Genomic DNA, 23,870 nt, shown 5'->3' on the forward strand with positions numbered 1-23,870 from the left:
GCCCTCACTCCGGTTGTCTGTGGATGTTTTGCACGAATAGAAGACTAACAGCATCCCTCTGTGTGTGATTCACAGTGAGTGTGTGTGTGTGTGTGTGTGTGTGTGTGTGTGTGTGTGTGTGTGTGTGTGTGTGTGTGTGTGTGTGTGCATTGCTGTGAGTCTGACTCCTGTTGTCGGGTTGTTTCAGGGTTCGGAGGAACAGCGAGAAGCTCGGGAACCCCGAGAAAACAAGGAAGCGTCTGGACAAGAAGGCAGCGTCCTCGGCTAACCTCCTCACCCGCTCGCCCAGCCTGGAGAAGTGAGTCACACACACACACACACACACACACACTTTTTGAATGATTCTGCAGCGACGGACAGATTTATAAAAGTGTTTTTTTTTTTTTTTTTTATGTCCACAGTCGAGCCAAAGAGCTGATCGCTGGTTCAGGTGAGTTATCCTTCAAAATAAACTTTATTAAACTCTTAACCTAATGAGCAGAGCTGGCTAAACACTGAAGCTTCAGTTTCCACCACATGGCAACCTGCGTGAGTTTCAGTTTATTCATCTCACTCTAAATAGTGTAAACAAAAGCAGACTGACCAGGACAGGTGAAAAAACCTGCCGCACATGTTGCGTACACATTTTTTTTGCAGGTTTCTGCAGGTGTTTCTGCACTTGTCAGCATCGTGTTCTGGTTTCAGAGACCTGGTCGGGTCTTTGTTCTGTCCTGTTATTCAGTAATCGGAGGTTTCCTTTATGTGAGGAGTACAAAGACTCGCCTGAAGATCCTCGTGTGAGTCATGCAAACAAAGAGCTGAGTCAGCAGGTTTGACCTCCTTTACATCCTGAATAAAGCCGCTTCTTCCGACCGGAGTAAACATTGTTTCTGTGCAGTTTTCCTCTGTGTGTTTTCTGCAGGTCAGAGTCTGCACACGCACACACATTTTAAAACAGGATGATCTGTGTGTTAGCTTAAAAACCCGCTCCTCTGAGTGACAGGTGGCCTTTTACGTGGAGTGCATTACTAGTTACTGTTACGAGTAATAAAACAAGAATAGACACACTACACGTTTCCTCTATCATGCTCATGTTTGTAATAATCCGAGTCTTTCCCACATCGCTCTGACTTTACTGTAGGAAAGAAGCGGCCTGCTCGTCTATTCTCGTGCTCGTTCCGTTCTCAGCGCTTCACACATGGAGTCATTTGTGTAAAACCGAGAGCATTTCCCAACAAACCACAGCGTGGTTAGAGTAGCTTTTATGAGTGCTGGCTTCAGTCTGGTTCTGGTTAGCTCTGTTTTTAGGCCTCATTCCTGCAGAAGTCTGTGACAAAGAGAAAAAGATGCCCTGTTTGTGAAAGTCAAGAAGAAGATTGTTCCACTCTGAGCATGTGCAGAACTTTGACTCTGCAGTAACTGTGTTGGAAAGCTTTGTAGAACGACTGCAGCAGGTAAAGGAGGCGTTTCTTAATCGTTTTAATATCAATCTAAAATAAAAACAAAAGATTCTGCAGCTGAACATTTAGACATGCCTCTCACACACATGGGCCTGAATACACACACATGCACTAACAGAACCTGTGGACATGCACTAATGGAGACATATCAGAGTGAGGCTGAGCTGTTGGGGGTTCAGTGCTTGCTCAGTGGCACCTCGGCAGTACTCGGAAACTGACCTGGCATCTCTCCAACTTCAACACTTTGGTCCGCATTAGGACTTTCACCGGTGACTCTGAGGTTCCAAACCCGAGTCCCTACAGACTGAGCTACTGCACACAGAGATACCTGGATCTTCATCTCCCTGTATAGATGAGAAATATGATTATCCTGCTTTATGAATACTGCATCTTATCTGTGCAGGCGCCTGTGATGTTTATGTTTTACAACCCAAACCGTCAGCATTTAGAAATCTGAGAAAAATAAGACCACTATGGAATATTGCAGGCTCATCTCTATTAAAGGCCAACATGGCGTTGCAGATATGGCGTCTCCACCTAATTTCAAGCAACAGGAAAGACAAAACTCAGGCTCTTCAGCGCTCCAGAAGTAAGACGCTCTCGTTGCCGCCGCCGTGTTTGTTTTGCTGATACGTCACTTGGCTGAGGCGGCTCCTGTGCAGGTAGTCAGCAGCTGTTAGAAACAGAGGTGAGGTGTATATATGCCAGAGCATCACGTCTTCTTTCAGAGTTCTCCAGGAAGGAAAATCAGGTTTCTCAAATACAATTAAACTTCTTAAAGGTCACATATCCTCCTCCTCTTCTTTAGTGTAAATAAGTCTCAGAGCTCCTCAAAACATGTGTGTGAAGTTTCTTGTTCTAAATCCACTCTGATCCTGTATTTGATCATGTCTATAAACCCCTCTATTTCAGCCCTGCTCAGAACAGGCTGTTTCTGTGTCTGTACCTTTAAATATGTAAATGAGCTGTGTCTGACCACGCCCCCTCTCTGGAAGGGCTTGGGTGTCTCTGGCTTTCTCGCTCCATGTCCTATTGTTTACGGTGAGAAGGCAGACTCAGAGGGCAGAACAAACACCTAGCTGTGGGAGTGTCACCCACCTGGGGGAGGAGCTACTGCCCTTTGTGATGTCATGAAGAGAAAATCTCCAAACGGCCTGTTTGAGCACACATTTTCTGAAAAGTGGAGCAGGCAAAAGACGGAGAGGATGAACTTTTCTCATCAGTGGAGGGTTTGTAGACGGACTAGAGACACATGTTAGTGTATATATGGTGAAGTAGATTTTACAGAATATGTGGCCTCCTCTCTTAAGACTCACCATCACTTCTTACTCTGAAGTCAAACCCTCCAGAGACAGAGTCTGTTTCTCTCTCCCTGGAGTCACGTGCACTGCGGTGAGCCGAGTGGCCGCTCTCCTGACGGGATGATGGATGAACGCTCTGCAGAGGAGGCAGCCAGAAAAACATTTTTGCTGCTCTCTGTCATTTTCACTCTCATCCTGTCCTCACAGTTTGTGTTTGGGTGAGTTATAGTTGTTCCAAAGATGAGTCTTAAACTTTTATACTCCTGACAAAAACATACGGCTCTCGACTTTCTCGCATCATCATCGACTTCAGAGTCGAGTTTTAGGCGGTGTTTAATCCAGGCTAAATTTAGATGCTCGTCCCAGAGTGGATCTTAAATTACAGGATTCTGTAGCTTCATCTGTACTTATTACAATCATAACGTAACGTACAGAAAGCTGAGGCAACAGAACTACCCACTGCAGCGTGTGAGGTCAGAGCCATCGCCATCTGGAAGAGAAAAGAAAGAGAAACTAGACCTGTTCCTCTCTGTGATAGGGGAATAAAGCTCTGAGTGTGCAGGAGCTGCTGCTTAATGTGACGTTCCTTGTGTTTTGTGGACACAACAAACACCATCCCCCCACCCCTGGTATCATTTCTGCATGAAATCAACTGAACTATTCAAGGAAATCTACCAGAGCGCGGGAAATGAGATGAAGTCCTTCAGCTGCTCACTGGACAACGTGCACCAGGAGACCAGAAGAAAAGTTAGAAGGACAACATCAGACTGAATATCAGAAAGTGCCACGTTGACCTTGAAACCTGGGAGACCAAAGCAGCCAATAGGACATTCTGGAGAAAGCTTGTCTGTGAAGGTGCTGCACTATATGAAAAGGACCTTCACCGCACTGCAGAAGACAAAACGCAGACCAAGAAAGGCGACATCGACCACCAAAGAAAGCCCAAACTAAACCTAAATAGCCCTGCCCACACTGCATCTAAATATGTGGCTCAAGGATCTGCCTTTTTGCCCACTTGAAAACCCACAAGGACCAGGAAGGAGGACAGTCGTACTCAACCCTGAGTGGTCGCCAATAATGACGACGATCATTTGACTGGTTCGTCATCGGGCACATAGTGAAGCTGCTTCTTACTCTTCTCCACTCATCATTGATACAAAGTGAAAGACTGTCATCATGGCGTCAGACCTTGCTTTGAGTCATTCCTCTCCTTGTCATTTTCACCAGACTGCGGCCTTCAGGGCTGGGTCAGAATGAATACGAGATAGAGTCAGGATTGAGACACCTGGAGGGAACTCAGACCCGCTGCTCCTTTGAGGCGACTCGGGGACCTGATTGGGACGCGTCCCGGTCGGCTCATTTTGCAGCTTTTCCTGGCGAGTTGTAGAACCCACGTGATGGATTATATGTCTTCTGCAGCCTGTGAACGCCTTGACATCCCACAGGAGGAGCTGGAAAACACTGGGGGGGGAAAATGACGTCTGGAATACTGTAATCAGACCCCGACGAAGAAGAAGAAGAGGGAGACGAGGGATGGATGGAAACTGCAGCGGACACAGTCCAACTATCTTTCTTCAACAGTCCTTTTCTCTTCTTAGAGATTTTTCTGGATGAATTTGTTTTGACTTGTCCTCAGATATTTTAAAAACAGGATCGTGGGGCTCTTGTGGCGCAGTGGTTAGTGCGCACGTCTCATGTATGGAAGCTGTAGTCTTCCAAGCAGGCGGCCCAGGTTCAAATCCGACCTGTGGCTCCTTTCCTGCATGTCGTTTCCCACTCTCTCTCCCCCATTTCTGACTCTATCCACTGTCCTATCTCTCCAATAATGCCCAAAAATGTATCTTAAAAAAACAAAAGAAACAGGGTCGTTCGTCTCATAAGATCATCAGCTCAGTGTTCTTATCGTCTCACAACAGATCGAAACAGGAAACAGCTTCTGATTTATGTCCTCTCTTCCTGTTTCCTCACTCTCCCATGACTGTTGTTGTTATCAGAATGACTACTTTGAAGTCTAAATACTTTTTCACGCTTCACACCATTTCACGGTCAGATAGTTCAAGACCGCGTCTGTTCGGCCTTCACCCTGCAGCCTCCTAAACGAACAGAGCGGATGCCAAGCGATCCGAGCCAGGTTGGAAGTCCCAGAAAGAAAACGAAAAAGGAAAATATAACGCAGCCTGACATTCAAAGCTCGTAGATCTGAGTCGTATAAGTCGGTAATAGACCCTCTGGGATTCCTCGGGTCAGAGTCAGGTCACCTCTGACTCACAGCTCGGAGGAGGAGGAGGTGTTTATTTGTCTGCTAACCTTGTGTTTTTATCCTCACAGGGTCCCCCGCGTCCAGGAGAGGAACCTACGGCCAAGGTAGACCTGCTGTTATGTCACTTTAACTCTTCTTCTGATGTGTTTTTTTTCACTGTTGCAGAAGTTAAACATACAGACAGTTTCCTCCTGTGTAACCAAAGGATGTATGTGTGTGCCTTCCCTCTCTTTAGCACCCCTCCCGTTCAAAAAGTGTGCAACAACAGCTAACATGAACTTTATTTTGTGTTCTGCTAACATGAACAAATGTTGACATAGTGCCCTAGTTACTGAGCATGGGCTGGGGTTTGTTGGTTAACGGTGTAATGTGTGGCGTTCAGAGTAGATCTCACACTTCAGCAGCAGGCTCTCCGACCAAAAACTCCTAACCCTAACCCAACCCTTAAGCGTGAGGGCCGCACGATATAGGAAAAAAGCAGACTTTGTGGGTGCTGGTGGCACAGTGGCTAGTGCGCGTGCCCCATGTATGGAGGCTGTAGTCCTCCAAGCGGGCAGCCCAGGTTCGAATCCCACCTGTGGCTCCTTTCCCGTATGTCATTCCCCACTCTCTCTCTCCCTGATTTCAGGCTTTATCCACTGTCCTATCTCTCCAATAAAGGCACAAAAAGTCCAAAAATAAATCTTAAAAAAAAACAAAAAAAAAACAGGCTTTGTGATAAATTGTCTTTCTGAGCTATATGTCCCCCACCTATAATCCCCAAAATAGTAAAGACAAAGTTAATCCAGAATCCCAGGGTTGATCCAGCTGTGAAATTGGCTCGCTTGCAGCTTTCAAATCTCCTCATTGGCCAACGTTTCCAGATGATAGATTTGTTGTAACTAGTCTCCTAACCGTGCCCATCTGCTGTGTTTCCAGGACAGTCGATTAAAATGTTCATCCGCGGCCGGCCCATCACCATGTACATCCCCTCCAACATCCAGAACTACGAAGAGCTGAAGATGGAGCCGCCCTCCGAGAGGCTGGAGCTGGACTGGGTGTATCCTCCTCGAGCTTCATGTTTATATTTATGAGAGCGGTGTGATGTTCAGACTGAGCTGATCTCCCCGTGAGCTCATTGGCTGGATTAAAGCCACTCTGTCTGTAATGTAGATGCTCTCTTTAAACCAGGGATGTCAAACATTTCATCCTCATGTAAAATGAGCAACGTGAAGGTTGAAATCATGATACGAATATTAATTAAACCGGGCACTTTGAACGATCTTCTCAGCAGGGAGTATCACAAGCTGCTCCTGCATTACGCTGGTAATACATCACATCAGCAAACAGGCTGAACACCTGAGAGAGGTGACACAGAATGCAGTTTTTCAAGAGAGATCGAAGGAGCGATATTTCTTTAGTTTTATTTGCCCACAAGTTGCCAGAATCGTATCAAAGCCACAGGACTTAACGACAGGCACACCGCTGCACTGCGCGCGCATCATAACGGTCTTCAGTTCTGTGCACACTTCTTACCAGTTTCTCCTGTCTTCACTGATGTAAAACAAAAGTTTTATTAATGATAACAAAGCTTCCTATGGAGTGAGCCACAAAGAGCAGCTCGTGCAAATACAAAACAATCCTCTCTGTAACGGCCCAGACCGTCTCCTCACATCCAGACTAATTGTAGGTTGTGGACACCGGCGTTGAGCCTGATGCATCTCCCGACTAGTTTTACCTCTGGTTATTGTAAAAACAGTAAATTAAAATGAATATTAACTGATTTTAATTACAGATGGTTCATTTTTAGGTCACCCAGAGGTGAACGTGTTGTGTTGATCACCTAAAAGTTTCAGCTCTACATCACTTCTAAATGCAGTAGCCTGCTGTTGCGACTTTATCACCAGCTTTCATCAGACTATAAAAATATAACTATTACTGAACATTTCATTCTTATCCAAAAACGATATCACGCACAGGCTGCCCGATCATACAGAGGTCCGCTGGTTTAACCCCGGAGCAGCGCTAAAATACTATCTTGAATTGCGCACGGAGATGGCACAGATTCATGGCGCATATAAAGTCAGTGACAGAGTTAGATCACGATAGTGCGGACACGTAGAAGAACTGACTGCCAGACTCATATGAAATGTCGTTTAACTGAGTTTACTTAGTTTGAAGAAGGTGCACTCCACACGGAGCTGATCAGACTGCAGTGATCAACGCTGAAGGATCAATTCAAGTCTGTTGGTTTGGAAACATGTTATCATTTTATAATGCCTCATACTAAAATACCTGAAGATGACTTCAGTCTTGCATCACACAGCGACACTCTGTGTGTTTGTGACAACTTATTCATGTGAGCAGGTTTTATCTGTAATGAACCTTAACGAGTGCAAACTGTGCTGTGGCCTGACACACACAGATCTAAAGTCTCTCCCTCTCTCTCTCTCTCTTTCTCTCTCTCTCTAATGTACTGATCCCAGGGCAGGTAGAATAACCTGTGTCAAAGTTTCTATAACTTTGAACAGCAATATTTAAACATAATATAATAATCTCAAACAAAACATAATTATTTATATTTTCTGTGTGGTACATTTAAATATTTCCATGTGCCAACATGCAGTTTGCAATGACAGAGTTAACCCCTCTGCTTAATGTTAAAGTTTTCTATACAATCATACATTAGCCTATATATCCATGTGTTGAGTTAGAGTGATGTTGGCAAAATTAGTCCAGCCCACTTGAGGTGTCATTTGAACAAATCCGGCCCCCGACCCAATAGAACTTTGACATCCCTGCTTTAAACAGTCGACTGAGAGCTGGATCAAACAAAGATGAACTGTGAGCTTTGGAAATGAGTATGTACGTCTGTGTTTGCAGAAAAGTATAGATATAAGAAGATTACAAAGGTCTACATTGAATTACACTCCAATGCAGTAATATACATAAACATGTGTTTACTAAGAATATCACCTTGACCCTTTGATGTAGCTATGGTTACCGGGGGCGTGACTGTCGTGCTAACCTGTACTTCCTGCCGACGGGAGAGGCCGTCTACTTCATCGCCTGCGTCGTCGTCCTCTACCACATCAACAACCAAACGCAGAGACACTACCGGAAACACACAGACTGCGTCCGCTGGTCAGACATATTTATATTATCTACAACCATAGATCATGTGTGTGTGGCGGAGAGGTCACCTGTCTGAAAGAAAGTTTAATGGAAGAATGTGCGAAATAAATATAGCAGAGATCCAGTCTATCCTGTGTAAATGTGTCTCTGAGTCCTGACTGTCTACAATGAGTGAGAAGCTCGAGTCCCACTGGCAGTGTTGTTGTCAGAGCCTTGTTTACATGGACGGGATGGCCGGCTCCTCCCCTTGTGTATAAAAACTGTTTTAGTCAAGGACTAGAGAGAAGAAGAAGAAGAACATACTCACTGATTATTTGGATGTTAGTAAGAGTTTTTAGATCACAGTCATTCTGTGTCAGTTTAAATGCAATGTGAAGCTAACTAAAGAGCGCTAACATTAGCATGCTAACACAACAATGCAGGACACAGGTGATTGCAGCTCGAACAGAGGACCATTTTGTCCACCGCTTGCGCTTGAATTGGGAGGGGGGTTGGAGGTGTGTCTCTGGAGGAGAGCGGAGGCTTCAGTATGGAGGGGGTGTGGCCTAACAGCAGTTTGTTTTAGTGTCATGCTGGTGCTCAAGGGCGACATCTACTGGATCAAAAAGGCACACATTCTTCCTTTAAATAAAATGAGGGTTGCAAACAGAGTGAGTACGATATGTCCAAGGAGCACATGAAGGCAGCATGAGTACAGACTAGCAGAGTTGAAGGCATCGCAGATATTTTCCTCCATCAATTTCTCAGAATTCTGCTTTTCTCTTTCTACTTCCTGCGAGGCATTAATACCGTGTCAGACTCTGTTTTGTCCTCGCCTCCCTCCAGGTCAGGTAGAATCACCTGAGTTAATTCAGTTAATTCATTTGATTGATTGAGGATTTAAAACTTGGCGAGTGAGTCCGTCCTCAGATGAATCAACAGCAGACAAGCCTCGAGCTGGGGGAGTTATTTTTGTCTTAACCTAAAAATGAACTCAGGGCGGGTGCAGGATTGATTGTGTGACACGGACATGTTACCGCCTGTCCTTTAACCCCAAAATGTACAAAATATCAGAAAGGAGGGATGTGATATGAAGTCTCTATGTTCGGACAGAAACACATGTTGGGTCTCAGGTAATCAGGGGACATTCCAGCTGCTTTTAGTTCACAAACCACAGATCTGAGCAGCCGTCAGTGAACTATCTGACATTTTTTAAAAATCACTTTTAATCTCAACTCCAACCCGATGCCAGGATCCGAACATGCAGCGACCTGCAACACGAGGAGACTTATTTGTAGGAGTTTGCTGACAGTCCAGACTTTAATAGACTCAAGTTGTCAAAGTTTTCATCAGGTTTTGATTCCACATGTTTTAAAACGATATAGTCTGTGTTACATTAAGGATTGAAATAAATCTTCAGCCATGTTTCTGACCAAAGGCTGCTGCAAACCAAAGACAGAGAGCGATGTCTAAACTGCACAAACATGTTGCTGGTATTCAGAACAGAGACGTTTGTGATGTATTTGTGTAGTTTAGTCAGTGTGCAGGAGCTTAGCTGCAATTTTTGCTAATTAAAAACAGCAAATGACCAAATATCGAGTGTCTAGGACTTCTATTGTTGTCGCCGTGGTATCAAACGGGTACGGATATTGTTGGATTGAAATGTGAGGTGAGCTTCAGTTAGCTTTGCACACAAACAGCTGATAGAAAAGTCCTTCAGAGGGAGACTTCTGACTTTGACCCTGTGAACACTTTTCAGAGGAGGGTCGTCAAGTTTTAATCTTTGATATGATTCTAGTACAAATCAAATGATATGGTTACCTGTTTGTTACCACGGCAACACAAATAGAAGTCAAAGGTACCCGATATTAAGACATTTCTTGTTTTTAATCTAAATCTAAAAACTGCAGGTAAGCTCCTGCTCGCCGTCTTAAATGCTACGTTGGCAACGTTTCTGTACTGAACTTAGCCAACAGCTTTTGGTTTAAAATATGAACAATGATTTGTAGTTTCTTTAAAGGCTCAGTACTTCTCTATACACTCGATTATTGAAATAACAGAATGTATCGTTTTAAAAAACAAGGAATTGAAGTTTTGACAACCTCTGTGTTAACATCTGGACTGTCAGCAAACTCCTACAAATAAGTCTCCTCGTGTTGCAGGTCGCTGCATGTTCGGATCCTGGCATCGGGTTGGAGTTGAGATTAAAAGTGATTTTTTTATGATGTCAGATATTACATTTCTCCACAGTTCACTGACGGCTGCTCAAATCTGTGGTTTGTGAACTAAAAGCCCCTGATTACCTGAGACCCAACTTATTTACTTGTTTCTGTCAAAAAATCAATAAAATGCACAAATTCAAATGTTGCCAACGTATCAGTGAAGTGTAGGAAGTGTTCTCTTTTTGTCTCTCGTTGCAGCTTTTGGTTGAAATATGACCGAAGATTTAATTTTTTTTCATTGAAATAAGAGAGATAGTTTAATTTAAAACACACGTTATCCAAAAGTATGGAAAACATTTGGACGTTTTTCAGATCCACGGCTCACGAGCGGGAGACCCTTACCGCCTTTTTTATTCAAGTAACTTCTTCTGGACTGAAGAATGTGTGTACTCCAATTCAAACAGATGTTTCTTAAAGCTGTCTCATCATGGAGTTAAGTATTGTTGTTCTTCCTGCAGTCTGACCGTCCATCCGGATAAAATGCGAGTGGCGTCAGGTCAGACAGCTGGCGTGGACAAAGACGGCAAGGTGACGAACACTGGGTCTCTAACCATTCAAAGGTTTACATTTAGCCTCAAAGTCGTTTGTATATGTAGTTCTATCTAACGGTAAGTGTGTGTGTGTGTTTTAGCCTCTGCAGCCTTGTGTTCATATCTGGGACTCGGCCACGCTCGTTACGCTGCAGCAGATCGGTCTGGGAACCTTCCAGAGGGGAGTGGGATCTGTCGCCTTTTCCTTCGCAGTGAGTTCATTCTAATAAATCACCAACTATAGAGTAGTGAGGTATGAACTGATGACCTTGAACACATGATTCAGAACCAGATCTTTATCTGAAACAGAGATGATTCAACCTGTTGGGACAAATCGCTCCTGCTTTCACTTAAATATAATATAAATCAAGTATATCCTCTGAAAATAACTCTGTGAGTCATGACTGTCTACAATGGGTGTAACACCCGAGTCCCACTGTCTGTGATGTTTTCAAAGTTTTATGAGTCATATCTTCAGTTTGTTTACATCGGTGGGACGGCGGCTGACTCCTCCCCTCGCGTATAAAAGTTGTTTAATTGAGGGACTAGAGAAAAGAAGAATAACATACTGTACTCACTGATTAACTGTGTTTCTAGATCACGCTCATTTCAGGTAAATTTACATGCAGTGTGAAGATACCAGCATAATAAAGATCGCTAGCATTAGCATGCTAACACAACAATGCACCGGGAGTTGTTTTGGTTTCATGCTGGTGCTCAAGGGCGACATCTGCTGGATCAAAAAATCGCATATAAAGCCTTTAAGGCAAATGTATTTCCTCAGAGTCAAACAGTACAGGTAAAGATTTGAGAAAGCTAAACACACTCTTCCTAACAGCGAGACATCCTTTCCTTTTTTTACATTTTGCATCAATGAAACGTAAAGCTTCTCTCGCAGGAACATCTTGAAGAGGGGTTGAGTGTCATTATTGAGACACAGAGGGTTAAACACCAACGCTGAGTTTCTATACTCGTTGTTTCTGTTTTCAGGACAGCGGAGCGTCTCTGTGTGTGATCGACGACTCTAATGAACACATGCTGTCAGTGTGGGACTGTAACAAGGGGACCAAGATAGCAGAGGTCAAGGTAAACAACTGTTCAAATATATGATCCGTATCATGCTTCCGTAAAGATGCTTCTTCTCACCAAAGAAAACCACCAAGATTTCTTACTTTGTGTACGAGCAATTACATTTATAAGGTGTTTGATTTGGAACAAAACAAACAGCAACACCTCTACTGTCAAGAAACGTAAAGGTCAAATCAGTAAGATGTGTAGTGAGTGAAATGATAAAGTGATCTTACTATATGATCAGACATTAAGGAAACATGTTGAAGTGCTGGCTTCTCTAACAACAATGCAGCAGCCAGTATGTCCTCCTTCTAACTTTAGATTCTGATCCTGAATGATCTTGATTTGTTTGGACCAGAGAAGGTAGGCGGTTTTAAGACACCCCCACACGGCTGTTTTGGACACCCCTCTGTTTGCCAGATATGAGAGCAGTTATCAGGTCAACAGGTGTTGCAGCGATGGAAGCGGTCAAGAGAAGTGGTTCAGATAGAAGTGATTGTACTCGACCTAAAAAGCCTCTGCATGTTTCTAATAAGCTCCACGAGCAGAAACGTGCTCAAACTAGGATCAATATTGGAGATGCTTTTGAAAAATGGAGAGAGGTTAGAACACAGAAAGGTTTACAGACCGATGCAGAGCTGGATAAACACTGAAGCTTCAGTGTTCACCACATAGTGACCTGTGAGAGCATCGACTCTAGAGAGGAGGGGGGGGGGGGAGACACTAGGTTTCAGAGATACAGATTGCTCCTTTAAATAAGATAACATTGCAATAAAAAATCTAAAACTATATTATATAAACTATGTACAATCATTGACAAAAAGAGCTGGACATTTTGTGCAGAGTATATACTTAGAGTTAGACAGACAAAAATCCAGTAAGAGGAAGGAAGTCGGGGAAAAGATGGCGGACTTCTTTTTGCTTTTATGGGCTCTGATCCCAAAATGCCACAACTTCCCTCAGAGCTGGTCTGCACTGCTGCCATGGCAACAGTGTAAATATTATATACACTGAACATGTGTGTGTGTGTGTGTGTGTGTGTGTGTGTGTGTGTGTGTGCGTGTAACATAGTAGAGGAAGCACACAGTTTAAACATATGTCATGTCAGGAGTTTAATGGTCGTTGTGCAGGATTGTATGTTTTGTGAGACACACAACGTTCAGTTTTTGGACGTGTTTCAGTTCTGTGTGGGTCGACACTGACACACACCATACAGAAACACACATCTATCCAGCAGGAACCAGATAATTAACCCCCCCCCCCCCCTCTATAGGCACTTTATAGCTCTGCGGTGAAAGGAGCTTTTTGTGCAGAAATTATGCTGCTGTACTCGCTGCACTGTACATACTGTACATATGCACAGAGGCTGTGTGTGTGTGTGTGTGTGTGTGTGTGTGTGTGTGTGTGTGTGTGTGTGTGTGTGTATGGTCGCAGTAAACGTTCAAACTCTAGTCTTCAGGCCTGAGAGGAGAGTCCATAAAAAGTTTCAAAAAAGTGAGTGAATGTTGTTGTGTGTGATTTAATGATTGGTGCAGCTTTATGTCCTCGTTCATCCTCAACATTATCTTTATGTTCAAAGATAAAGTCTACCATGTAAATGATTCCCCCTGGAAGGATCCTTGATGTGAATCAGGTTGTTTTTGTGTGTCCGTGTTTTCAGAGCACCAATGAAGCTGTGTTTGAGGTCGAGTTTAATCCCAGCGATAGCTCCAACATCATCACCTGCGGGAAATCTCATGTTTACTTCTGGACGCTCAGAGACGGACAGTTCACCAAGAAACAAGGAATCTTTGGAGTAAGAGATGAATAATTATCCTCACAACAACTTTCTACTTTTCTGCTCTCCTCAGTTCCCATATCGTGTTTGAGTTTGTGTTAAATAGGAAGTTTGAAAGTTTGGTGTCAATTGAGCAGAAAATGTGAAAGCAGATTAACAAATTACACAGTGCTAGTGGAATAATTTATTCCTGCTACCTCAAGCATCTGAATATGTCTGTTCTATGATGCTCAATTATTGTGATTAAATTAAGAGTTGTTGCAAATTAACAGATTTGTTTTAATTTTTGTGAAGACAATGGCTACAGCGCCACCATCTGGGCTGTTACGATGAAAAGCCTGGACTTCTGTGCAAGGTTTTGTTGCATCTCAAAGCAGATTTCTTTGGGAAAAGAAAAAGAAAGTGTCATATTAGTAATTTGCCCACTAAAATCAGTTGTTATTTTTCCTTTCAGAAATACAAGAAGCCGAAGTTCATCCAGTGTTTTGTCTTCAGTCTGACCGGAGACGTTCTGACTGGAGACTCTGAAGGAAACATCCTGACGTGGGGAAAGTCAGCTGCAGACATTAAGACGCTCGGGAAAGGAGCTAAAGGTCGGAGCTGTGGATCAAACGGCCCTTTATCAAATCAAATATCAATATAGAAATTAACTTCTGTGCAGCCAATCAGGCTCAAATGTTTCGTGTTGTGTTGGTGAAATAATAACAAAACATCCCCAGAACGATGAATCTTTCATTTGTGTAAAACTTTGGGTCCTAGTTTGTCGACATGAATTGTGAGTCTTCTTTCTGCCCACAGAGACGTTTCAGATCATGCGTCAGACCCGAGCTCATGAGGGCAGTGTGTTTACGCTGTGCAACCTGCAGGGCGGCGCTCTGCTCAGCGGAGGAGGCAAAGACCGAAAAATCATCCGCTGGAGCGCCGACCTGGCTCCTGAGAGAGAGTGTGAGGTGAACCACAACTCTGTGTGTCTGTGTTTGTGTGTTTAAGTGCACTCGTTCTTCCATCTAAACGGGAACCAGGTTGTCGTTTACAATTCACCAACAGTGGACTATCCGATAAACAGGGAGGGCATTTTTCATTCATACTTTAAGTCATCCTAAAAGCTTGTCAAAGCCACTCTGGTTAAGTTTTAAATTTTTTGCCAACAGTGGCTGAAGGTGTGGGTGTTTATGGTCATGCTCTGCAGCGCCTCTGCTGGCTGGAGCAGGAATTTTATTGACCCATTCACATGGGCGTGTATGCATGTGTGGTTGTGTGTTATTTTGGTAGAGTTGCATTAAGATTTTAGTAGAAGGCTGATCATTGATTATTTGTGCAGATTCCAGAGAAGTACGGGGCGGTTCGTACCATCGCAGACGTAGATGGAGAGGAGCTGTTAGTTGGTACGACCAGGAACGCCGTCCTTAGAGGAACCTTCTCAGACGGCTTTGTGGCCATCGTGCAGGTGAGTTACATTTAAAGCCACTGAACACGTGTGTTTAGTCTAGCAGTATTAAAAGAATGGGTGGAAGGAAAAGTTGCACGTCACACTTTGCCCTCGGCTTTCGATGTTGGAAGTTTTGTTGACAAAACTGAATCATGAAAATCCAACGCTCAAGGCGACATCCTTTGATAATGATCATATTAATCTAAATATAATACATACACAAAGGTATGTAGAAGCAGTGTTAGCATTTAGCTTTTAAACACAACAAAAACTGGTGTTTGTGTGTCTCAGGGTCATGTAGATGAGATGTGGGGTCTGGCCACACACCCCTCTCAGAACATCTTCCTCACCTGTGGTCACGACAGACAGGTGTGTCTGTGGAACACCGAGGAGCACAAACTGGACTGGAGCATCAATCTGGAGGTGAAACACGCTGATTACTGACACTTCATACCCTGAACAAAAAAATGTTTTCCCCCGACTTATCAGAATAAGAATCAAGTTAATTGTCAACCTATAAAGGCACAACAAAAACTTGTTTAGCATCTCTCCCCTGGAGTACAGAAAACAGAGCTATTCAATACAAACTATAACAGTGCAGATTTGTTGTATATAAGAACCAAGAGCTTCGGAGCAGCTGATCAATATTTAATATCGTTAACAGCTTTAATTTTACAGCTGTGACAGATTTTGAAAAAATTAACTGTGCAGTTGCTGCAGTTTGCATTGCATCAGCTGAAGACGCAGAGTCGCAGCCCTCGTCAGAGTCACTTTTGGTCCAAGCAGCCAATAAAATCAAGTAGGAGGCTTTACCTTTTCCCTCCTCGTCCAGGAACAAAGTAACAGCAGGAGCTCTACTTTTGCTCAAATACATTTTTTTCTCACTTATTGTGTGTGTGTGTGTGTGTGTGTGTGTGTGTGTGTGTGTGTGTGTGTGTGTGTGTGTGTGTGTGTGTGTGTGTGTGTGTGTGTGTGTGTGTGTGTGTGTGTGTGTGTGTGTGTGTGTGTGTGTGTGTGTGTGTGTGTGTCTCTCTCCAACAGGAGTACGGTCTGTGTGCTGGATTTTGTCCGAATGGTTCAGTGGTTTCAGTTGGACTCAACTCAGGAAGGTAACACAACAAAGTCACAGCAATGATAGACTTTAAGAAATACTTCAGCTCATCATAAAATCATTAAACGAAACAGTATGGATTTTAGTGTTTGTTAAAAAAGAAGCCAGCTCTGCATCGGTCTGTAAACCTTTCTGTGTTCTAACCTCTCTCCATTTTTCAAAAGCATCTCCAATATTGATCCTAGTTTGAGCACGTTTCTGCTCGTGGAGCTTATTAGAAACATGCAGAGGCTTTTTAGGTCGGGTACAATCACTTCTATCTGAACCACTTCTCTTACCCACTTCCATCACTGCAACACCTGTTGACCTGATAACTGCGTCCAAAACAGCCGTGTGGGGGTGTCTTAAAACCGTCTCTGGTCCAAACAAATCCAGATCATTCAGGACCAGAATCTAAAGTTAGAAGGAGGACATACTGGCTGCTGCATTGTTGTCAGAGAAGCCAGCACTTCAACATGTTTCCTTAATGTCTGATCATATAGTAAGATCACTTTATCATCTCACTCACTACACATCTCACTGATATATACAGTATTATCTTCCCAAAATCAAGCAGCATTGATAGATAAGGCCAAAAAGGCGATCAGGAGGAGTCACATCTGGTTTTTTTTACATGTTTTTATTTTTTTTATATATTGAGGTATTAAAACATTAGAAATGATTTCCATCAACTATGTCCAGTTTCCTGTGATGTAACGCCCCCTGTGTAACTTTCTCTCTCCTTTCTCACCTGTCTCAGGTGGCTGGTCCTGGACCTGCTGACCAGAGAGGTGGTGTCTGAGTCCACTGACGGGAACGAGCAGCTGTCCGTCATGAGATACTCACCCGGTCAGACTTTATTATCTAACAGTGAACAGTATTCTGACGGACATCGTCCTTACCTACATTTCAGAGCACTTTAGAGGATATGAACACCACAGACTCTGAAGAGTTATGTTTGTTGAGATTCCTGTTTCAATGTTCAATGTTCTGCTGTGTTTTCAGACGGCAGCTTCTTAGCCGTGGGCTCTCATGATAACTTCATCTACATCTACACTGTGACCGAGTTCGGCCGGAGGTACACTCGCTTCGGGAAATGTAACGTGAGTCAAACATCAAATACACGTCTACATCAGTCCTGTTTGTTGTTCGCATGATTCAGTCTGACTCCAAGGTTTGAAGTGAATCTCAGTTTGATGAAAAATTAGCATGTTTCCACTAAAGGCTGAAATATGAGCGTGTTGGTTTGACATGGCCAGGATGAAGTGGTGATCCTGAGAGTCACGTCTGTTCATGCACCGATCCAACAGCTATTTGAATCTGATGACTGTGGGTCGGTTTGATTAAAGTCTGATGACACCAGAAGTTGGGAGTTTGTGGTCGTTAAAGTCTCAAAGTTAGAAGCTAAAGCGACTTTACCATCCAGCACACAGAATCCATTTCACAACAGCTTCACAGTATTCTCTCTCCCCGAGGTCCATGTGCGCTTCCTTTATCCTTTGAGTGTTTCATGACCATGTTATGAGTTTCTCTTTAGCACCACAAACAAAAAACTGTGAAGATGCATCCTGTAAAAGATGTGATTTGCAGAGACGTGAATGAGTAAAAATATGTTGGAAGAAGATTCATATCTGATAAGATAAATATGATAAAATAAACATAAAACACCCTTCAGAATAAAATGTTCTTACTCTGGCTTCTCGTCCAATCAGGGACACTCAAGCTTCATCACTCACCTGGACTGGTCCAAAGACGGAAAATACATCATGTCCAATTCAGGAGACTACGAGATCCTCTACTGTACGTAAACTCTTACCCAGAACTTCAACCCGATACGTGTGCGTTGCATAAACACATCAACAATGGTGTCTGACTTCCTGTCCCGCTCGGTCTGCTCTGTGGTAAATTGATGCTCCGTGCTCCGGCACAGACCGAACATGCATCTGGAACTGTAACAATGTGTGTGTGTGTGTGTGTGTGTGTGTGTGTGTGTGTGTGTGTGTGTGTGTGTAATCAGGGGACATCGCAGGGGGCTGTAAACTGCTGAGGAATCGCTACGAGAGCAAGGACAGAGAGTGGGCGTCTTACACCTGCGTGCTCGGCTTCCACGTCATGGGTGAGACATAAAACATTTCTGCTTCTTCTTCTTCTACGTGTTATAATACGTCAGGTGAATGACGGTGTTGTTCTCGTGTTACAGGTGTGTGGTTGGAGGGCTCAGACGGCACGGACATCAACGCTCTGTGTCGCTCTCACAGTGAGAGGATGGTCGCCGTCGCCGATGATTTCTGTAAAGTTCATCTCTTCCACTATCCCTGTCCTAAACCAAAGGTACCGTCTCTCCACGGCCCAATCATTAGACTTACTTGTTGGACAAAGTCGGACATTTTCAGCATTTAAATGAAAGACAACATACCTGTACAAACATTTGACAACATTTTCAACTCCAAATCACAATATTCAAGGCCTGCCAGTGCACTTAGTAAGCTCCATGTTTAATTTTAGGACCGGCAGGTGGACTAAAGAGAGCTTCAGTCTGACCTTTTTAACACATAGTCCTCATTACATCCTGCACAAACGTACTAACATCTCTGGGTTCATGCTTCACGTTAACTTTGGCCACCTCCACATGCAGAGCAAATACTCTCTTCTCACTGTTCCCTGCTCAGAGAGAGGAAAACCCTGTTTTGTTCTGACACTTCTAAACCTTCACCTGGTTCCTCGAAAGCTTTGTGCAACCAGGAGAGAAAAAGGAAAAGGATGATATCAAGTTTGTCACCATCTGAACAGGGCGTGCAAAATAGAACTTTTCTGATTAGTGTTAGTGTAAGATACAACAGTTTCCGCCTCAGCTCCAGCTCTCAGTCTGTTGTTAGGTTGCCTGAAAGTTAGACTGAGACAGCATTTCCAGCATGGAGACCACCATCGATGCGACTCCAGCGCCCCCTGCAGGAACAGACGGGGGACGTCACTCAGGCTTCAAACATACATTTTTACAGTGCACGGTCCAAACTCAGGAAATTGATTCAAGAATTACATGAATGCAGAAGAAGTCCAGATGATGTGTTCTAACTTCTCTTTTTGCGCTTTCTAAAAGTGAACTCTCATTCCTTCCTCTCCAGGCGCCGAGCCACAAGTACGAGGGCCACGGCAGCCACGTCACCAACGTCTGCTTCACGCACAGCGACTCCCACCTCCTCTCCATGGGGGGGAAGGACACCTGCATCCTCCAGTGGAGGGTGTTGGGAGGAGGAGGAGTGGGTGACAGCAGGGAGAGACTCGCTTCAGCCTCGTCCACCTCCACCAGCTCTCCAGAACCGGCAACTGGATAAACAAAAGGACATAGATCTGAACAGTGATGGAGGGGGGCGTGTTAACTCAGCCTGAGAGGAGGAAGACGATCCTCTGAGCTGCACCGCTGCGTCAGTTTCATAGAGAACATGTGGAAGAGTCCTCTCCTCTGAAACCATGTTGTGAAACTGGACGCTGTGATTCAGGATCTCTGTGGTTCTGTCGGGCGTGAGGCAAGGATGATCAGAAGTGGCCGTGTGTGTTTGCTGGTACAGAACACGACTCGACTTCTGCAGAAACTTTCTCATGAACATTTCTGCGTTTTTGTTTATCAACCCACTGCATTGTGGTGCTTGCCATCGAGCCTTAAAGACGTTTTCATGATGTTTTTACATTTTAAAGAGTCATTCTTGTATTTTTAAAGCTGGGTCCCAATGTGAAAAACAGGCTGTAACGTCTGCAGTCATAAAAAGGTCTGTCTCTGAAGGGATCCTCTCTGTATTGTTGTAGAATAACAACAGGAGCCTGACAGGGACAAAAACAACAAGTTCGAGTGGACACACTTTCTGATGGATTGAAAGATGAAATCTGTAAAAGCTCGTTTCGTGGCTGCAGGCTGAGTCGCTCCACTCGAGCAGTTTAAAATCATTTAGTTCCTGTTGTCATTGGATGCCAAAATACATCAAAAAATGGAGCCCAGGTTTAAAATATTGAAGTGACTCTTCTCAGTGTTTTCTTTAACGTCTCAGCTAAAACTGAAGCTGTCTTAATATTCATGTTTGCATTAAAAAGACTGTGACAAATCCTTCCAATGAAATCGTATCTTAATGAACTTTTATCACATCAGTACTCCTGGAAATGATTACTTTAATAACGTTTGACATATTTAATAGAAGTTTGGGAATACTGTGATGTTGTATCTGTAACGCTCCCAATAAAGAAGTGAAGACTGGAAAGTGTAATGTGTGTTACGTGTCACTAGTGGGCAGCGCTGCCTCACACATTGAGGGCTCTGCTGTTTGTGATCCCAGACCAGAATGAACCAGACCAGAGCCCTCACAGGGGTTCTGACCCTGTGTGTGGGTGAGATATTCGAGTTTAAAAGAAGGTGTTGCATCCTACAAAAACGTGTAAACAGTTAAGATTTCTGAAGACTGTGAGATGAAAAAAACATTTGTGGAAATTCAAAATAGTCACAAACACGGGTTAAGTTGTAAATATGAGATAACATTTTAAACCTCAGTTACAAAGAAGTCACACTTTCACAGAAGATGGAGGCATGGTGTTATAAGGAGTACAGGTACAGAGGAGTACAGGTAAAGAGTACAGGTACAGAAGAGTACAGGTATAGAGGAGTACAGGTAAAGAGGAGTACAGGTACAGAGGGGTACAGAGGAGTACAGAGGAGTACAGGTACAGAGGGGTACAGAGGAGTACAGGTACAGAGGGGTACAGGTACAGAGGGGTACAGAGGAGTACAGGTACAGAGGAGTACAGAGGAGTACAGAGGGGTACAGAGGAGTACAGAGGAGTACAGGTACAGAGGGGTACAGAGGAGTACAGGTACAGAGGAGTACAGAGGGGTACAGAGGGGTACAGAGGAGTACAGGTACAGAGGAGTACAGAGGGGTACAGAGGGGTACAGAGGAGTACAGGTACAGAGGAGAACAGAGGGGTACAGAGGAGTACAGGTACAGAGGAGTACAGAGGGGTACAGAGGAGTACAGAGGAGTACAGGTACAGAGGGGTACAGAGGGGTACAGAGGAGTACAGGTACAGAGGAGTACAGAGGGGTACAGAGGGGTACAGAGGAGTACAGAGGAGTACAGGTACAGAGGAGAACAGAGGGGTACAGAGGAGTACAGGTACAGAGGGGTACAGGTACAGAGGAGTACAGAGAAGTACAGGTACAGAGGAGTACAGGGGAGTACAGAGGGGTACAGAGGAGTACAGGTACAGAGGAGTACAGAGGGGTACAGAGGAGTACAGGTACAGAGGGGTACAGAGGGGTACAGAGGAGTACAGAGGAGTACAGGGGAGTACAGAGGGGTACAGAGGGGTACAGAGGAGTACAGGTACAGAGGAGTACAGAGGGGTACAGAGGAGTACAGGTACAGAGGAGTACAGAGGGGTACAGAGGGGTACAGAGGAGTACAGGTACAGAGGAGAACAGAGGGGTACAGAGGAGTACAGGTACAGAGGAGTACAGAGGGGTACAGAGGAGTACAGAGGAGTACAGGTACAGAGGGGTACAGAGGGGTACAGAGGAGTACAGGTACAGAGGAGTACAGAGGGGTACAGAGGGGTACAGAGGAGTACAGAGGAGTACAGGTACAGAGGAGAACAGAGGGGTACAGAGGAGTACAGGTACAGAGGGGTACAGGTACAGAGGAGTACAGAGAAGTACAGGTACAGAGGAGTACAGGGGAGTACAGAGGGGTACAGAGGAGTACAGAGGAGTACAGGTACAGAGGAGTACAGAGGGGTACAGAGGAGTACAGGTACAGAGGGGTACAGAGGGGTACAGAGGAGTACAGAGGAGTACAGGGGAGTACAGAGGGGTACAGAGGGGTACAGAGGAGTACAGGTACAGAGGAGTACAGAGGGGTACAGAGGAGTACAGGTACAGAGGGGTACAGAGGAGTACAGGTACAGAGGAGTACAGAGGAGTACAGGTACAGAGGGGTACAGGTACAGAGGGGTACAGAGGAGTACAGAGGAGTACAGGTACAGAGGGGTACAGAGGAGTACAGAGGAGTACAGGTACAGAGCAGTACAGGTACAGAGGGGTACAGGTACAGAGGAGTACAGAGGGGTACAGGTACAGAGGAGTACAGGTACAGAGGAGTACAGAGGAGTACAGGTACAGAGGAGTACAGAGGAGTACAGGTACAGAGGAGTACAGGTACAGAGGGGTACAGGTACAGAGGAGTACAGAGGAGTACAGAGGGGTACAGAGGAGTACAGGTACAGAGGAGTACAGAGGAGTACAGGTACAGAGGAGTACAGGTACAGAGGAGTACAGGTACAGAGGAGTACAGAGGGGTACAGAGGGGTACAGAGGAGTACAGGTACAGAGGAGTAAAGAGGGGTACAGGTACAGAGGGGTACAGAGGGGTACAGAGGGGTACAGAGGAGTACAGGTACAGAGGGGTACAGGTACAGAGGAGTACAGAGGAGTACAGAGGAGTACAGAGGGGTACAGGTACAGAGGAGTACAGGTACAGAGGGGTACAGGTACAGAGGGGTACAGGTACAGAGGAGTACAGGTACAGAGGGGTACAGAGGAGTACAGAGGGGTACAGAGGAGTACAGGTACAGAGGGGTACAGGTACAGAGGAGTACAGGTACAGAGGGGTACATGTACAGAGGAGTACATGTACAGAGGGGTACAGGTACAGAGGAGTACAGGTACAGAGGAGTACAGGTACAGAGGAGTACAGGTACAGAGGGGTACATGTACAGAGGAGTACAGGTACAGAGGGGTACAGGTACAGAGGAGTACATGTACAGAGGGGTACAGGTACAGAGGAGTACAGGTACAGAGGAGTACAGGTACAGAGGGGTACAGGTACAGAGGAGTACAGAGGAGTACAGGTACAGAGGGGTACAGGTACAGAGGGATACAGAGGAGTACAGGTACAGAGGAGTACAGAGGAGTACAGGTACAGAGGAGTACAGAGGGGTACAGAGGGGTACAGAGGGGTACAGAGGAGTACAGGTACAGAGGAGTACAGAGGGGTACAGAGGAGTACAGGTACAGAGGAGTACAGAGAAGTACAGGTACAGAGGAGTACAGGTACAGAGGAGTACAGAGAAGTACAGGTACAGAGGAGTACAGGTACAGAGGGGTACAGGGACAGAGGGGTACAGAGGAGTACAGGTACAGAGGGGTACAGAGGAGTACAGGTACAGAGGGGTACAGAGGAGTACAGAGGAGTACAGGTACAGAGGGGTACAGAGGAGTACAGGTACAGAGGGGTACAGGGACAGAGGGGTACAGAGGAGTACAGGTACAGAGGGGTACAGAGGAGTACAGGTACAGAGGGGTACAGAGGGGTACAGAGGAGTACAGAGGAGTACAGGTACAGAGGAGTACAGGTACAGAGGAGTACAGGTACAGAGGGGTACAGGTACAGAGGGGTACAGAGGAGTACAGAGGAATACAGAGGGGTACAGGTACAGAGGAGTACGGGTACAGAGGAGTACAGGTACAGAGGGGTACAGAGGAGTACAGAGGAGTACAGGTACAGAGGGGTACAGAGGAGTACAGGTACAGAGGGGTACAGGGACAGAGGGGTACAGAGGAGTACAGGTACAGAGGGGTACAGAGGAGTACAGGTACAGAGGGGTACAGAGGGGTACAG

The 23,870-nt window shown here is 44.9% G+C and overlaps 1 protein-coding gene across 2 annotated transcripts in view; it reads left to right on the plus strand.

The window, feature by feature from the left end:
• Positions 1-20,459, plus strand: part of eml3 (EMAP like 3) — a 41,509-nt gene extending 21,050 nt beyond the window's left edge. For both annotated transcript variants that reach the window (XM_061031427.1, XM_061031428.1), the window contains 20 exons: positions 188-298; positions 402-430; positions 5,069-5,104; positions 5,919-6,039; positions 7,974-8,123; positions 10,774-10,843; positions 10,947-11,057; positions 11,836-11,931; positions 13,577-13,711; positions 14,148-14,286; positions 14,492-14,643; positions 15,015-15,140; positions 15,414-15,545; positions 16,164-16,231; positions 16,973-17,061; positions 17,218-17,315; positions 17,925-18,012; positions 18,230-18,328; positions 18,413-18,543; positions 19,335-20,459. In XM_061031427.1, coding sequence (XP_060887410.1) covers positions 188-298; positions 402-430; positions 5,069-5,104; positions 5,919-6,039; positions 7,974-8,123; positions 10,774-10,843; positions 10,947-11,057; positions 11,836-11,931; positions 13,577-13,711; positions 14,148-14,286; positions 14,492-14,643; positions 15,015-15,140; positions 15,414-15,545; positions 16,164-16,231; positions 16,973-17,061; positions 17,218-17,315; positions 17,925-18,012; positions 18,230-18,328; positions 18,413-18,543; positions 19,335-19,544 — 2,191 coding nt within the window. In that variant the 3' untranslated portion in view covers positions 19,545-20,459. The remainder of the gene's footprint in view (positions 1-187; positions 299-401; positions 431-5,068; positions 5,105-5,918; positions 6,040-7,973; positions 8,124-10,773; positions 10,844-10,946; positions 11,058-11,835; positions 11,932-13,576; positions 13,712-14,147; positions 14,287-14,491; positions 14,644-15,014; positions 15,141-15,413; positions 15,546-16,163; positions 16,232-16,972; positions 17,062-17,217; positions 17,316-17,924; positions 18,013-18,229; positions 18,329-18,412; positions 18,544-19,334) is intronic.
• The last annotated feature ends 3,411 nt before the right edge of the window (positions 20,460-23,870 follow it).

The sequence above is a fragment of the Labrus mixtus genome, chromosome 23 (assembly GCF_963584025.1).
Source record: "Labrus mixtus chromosome 23, fLabMix1.1, whole genome shotgun sequence".
In the NCBI taxonomy this organism is placed as follows: domain Eukaryota; kingdom Metazoa; phylum Chordata; class Actinopteri; order Labriformes; family Labridae; genus Labrus; species Labrus mixtus.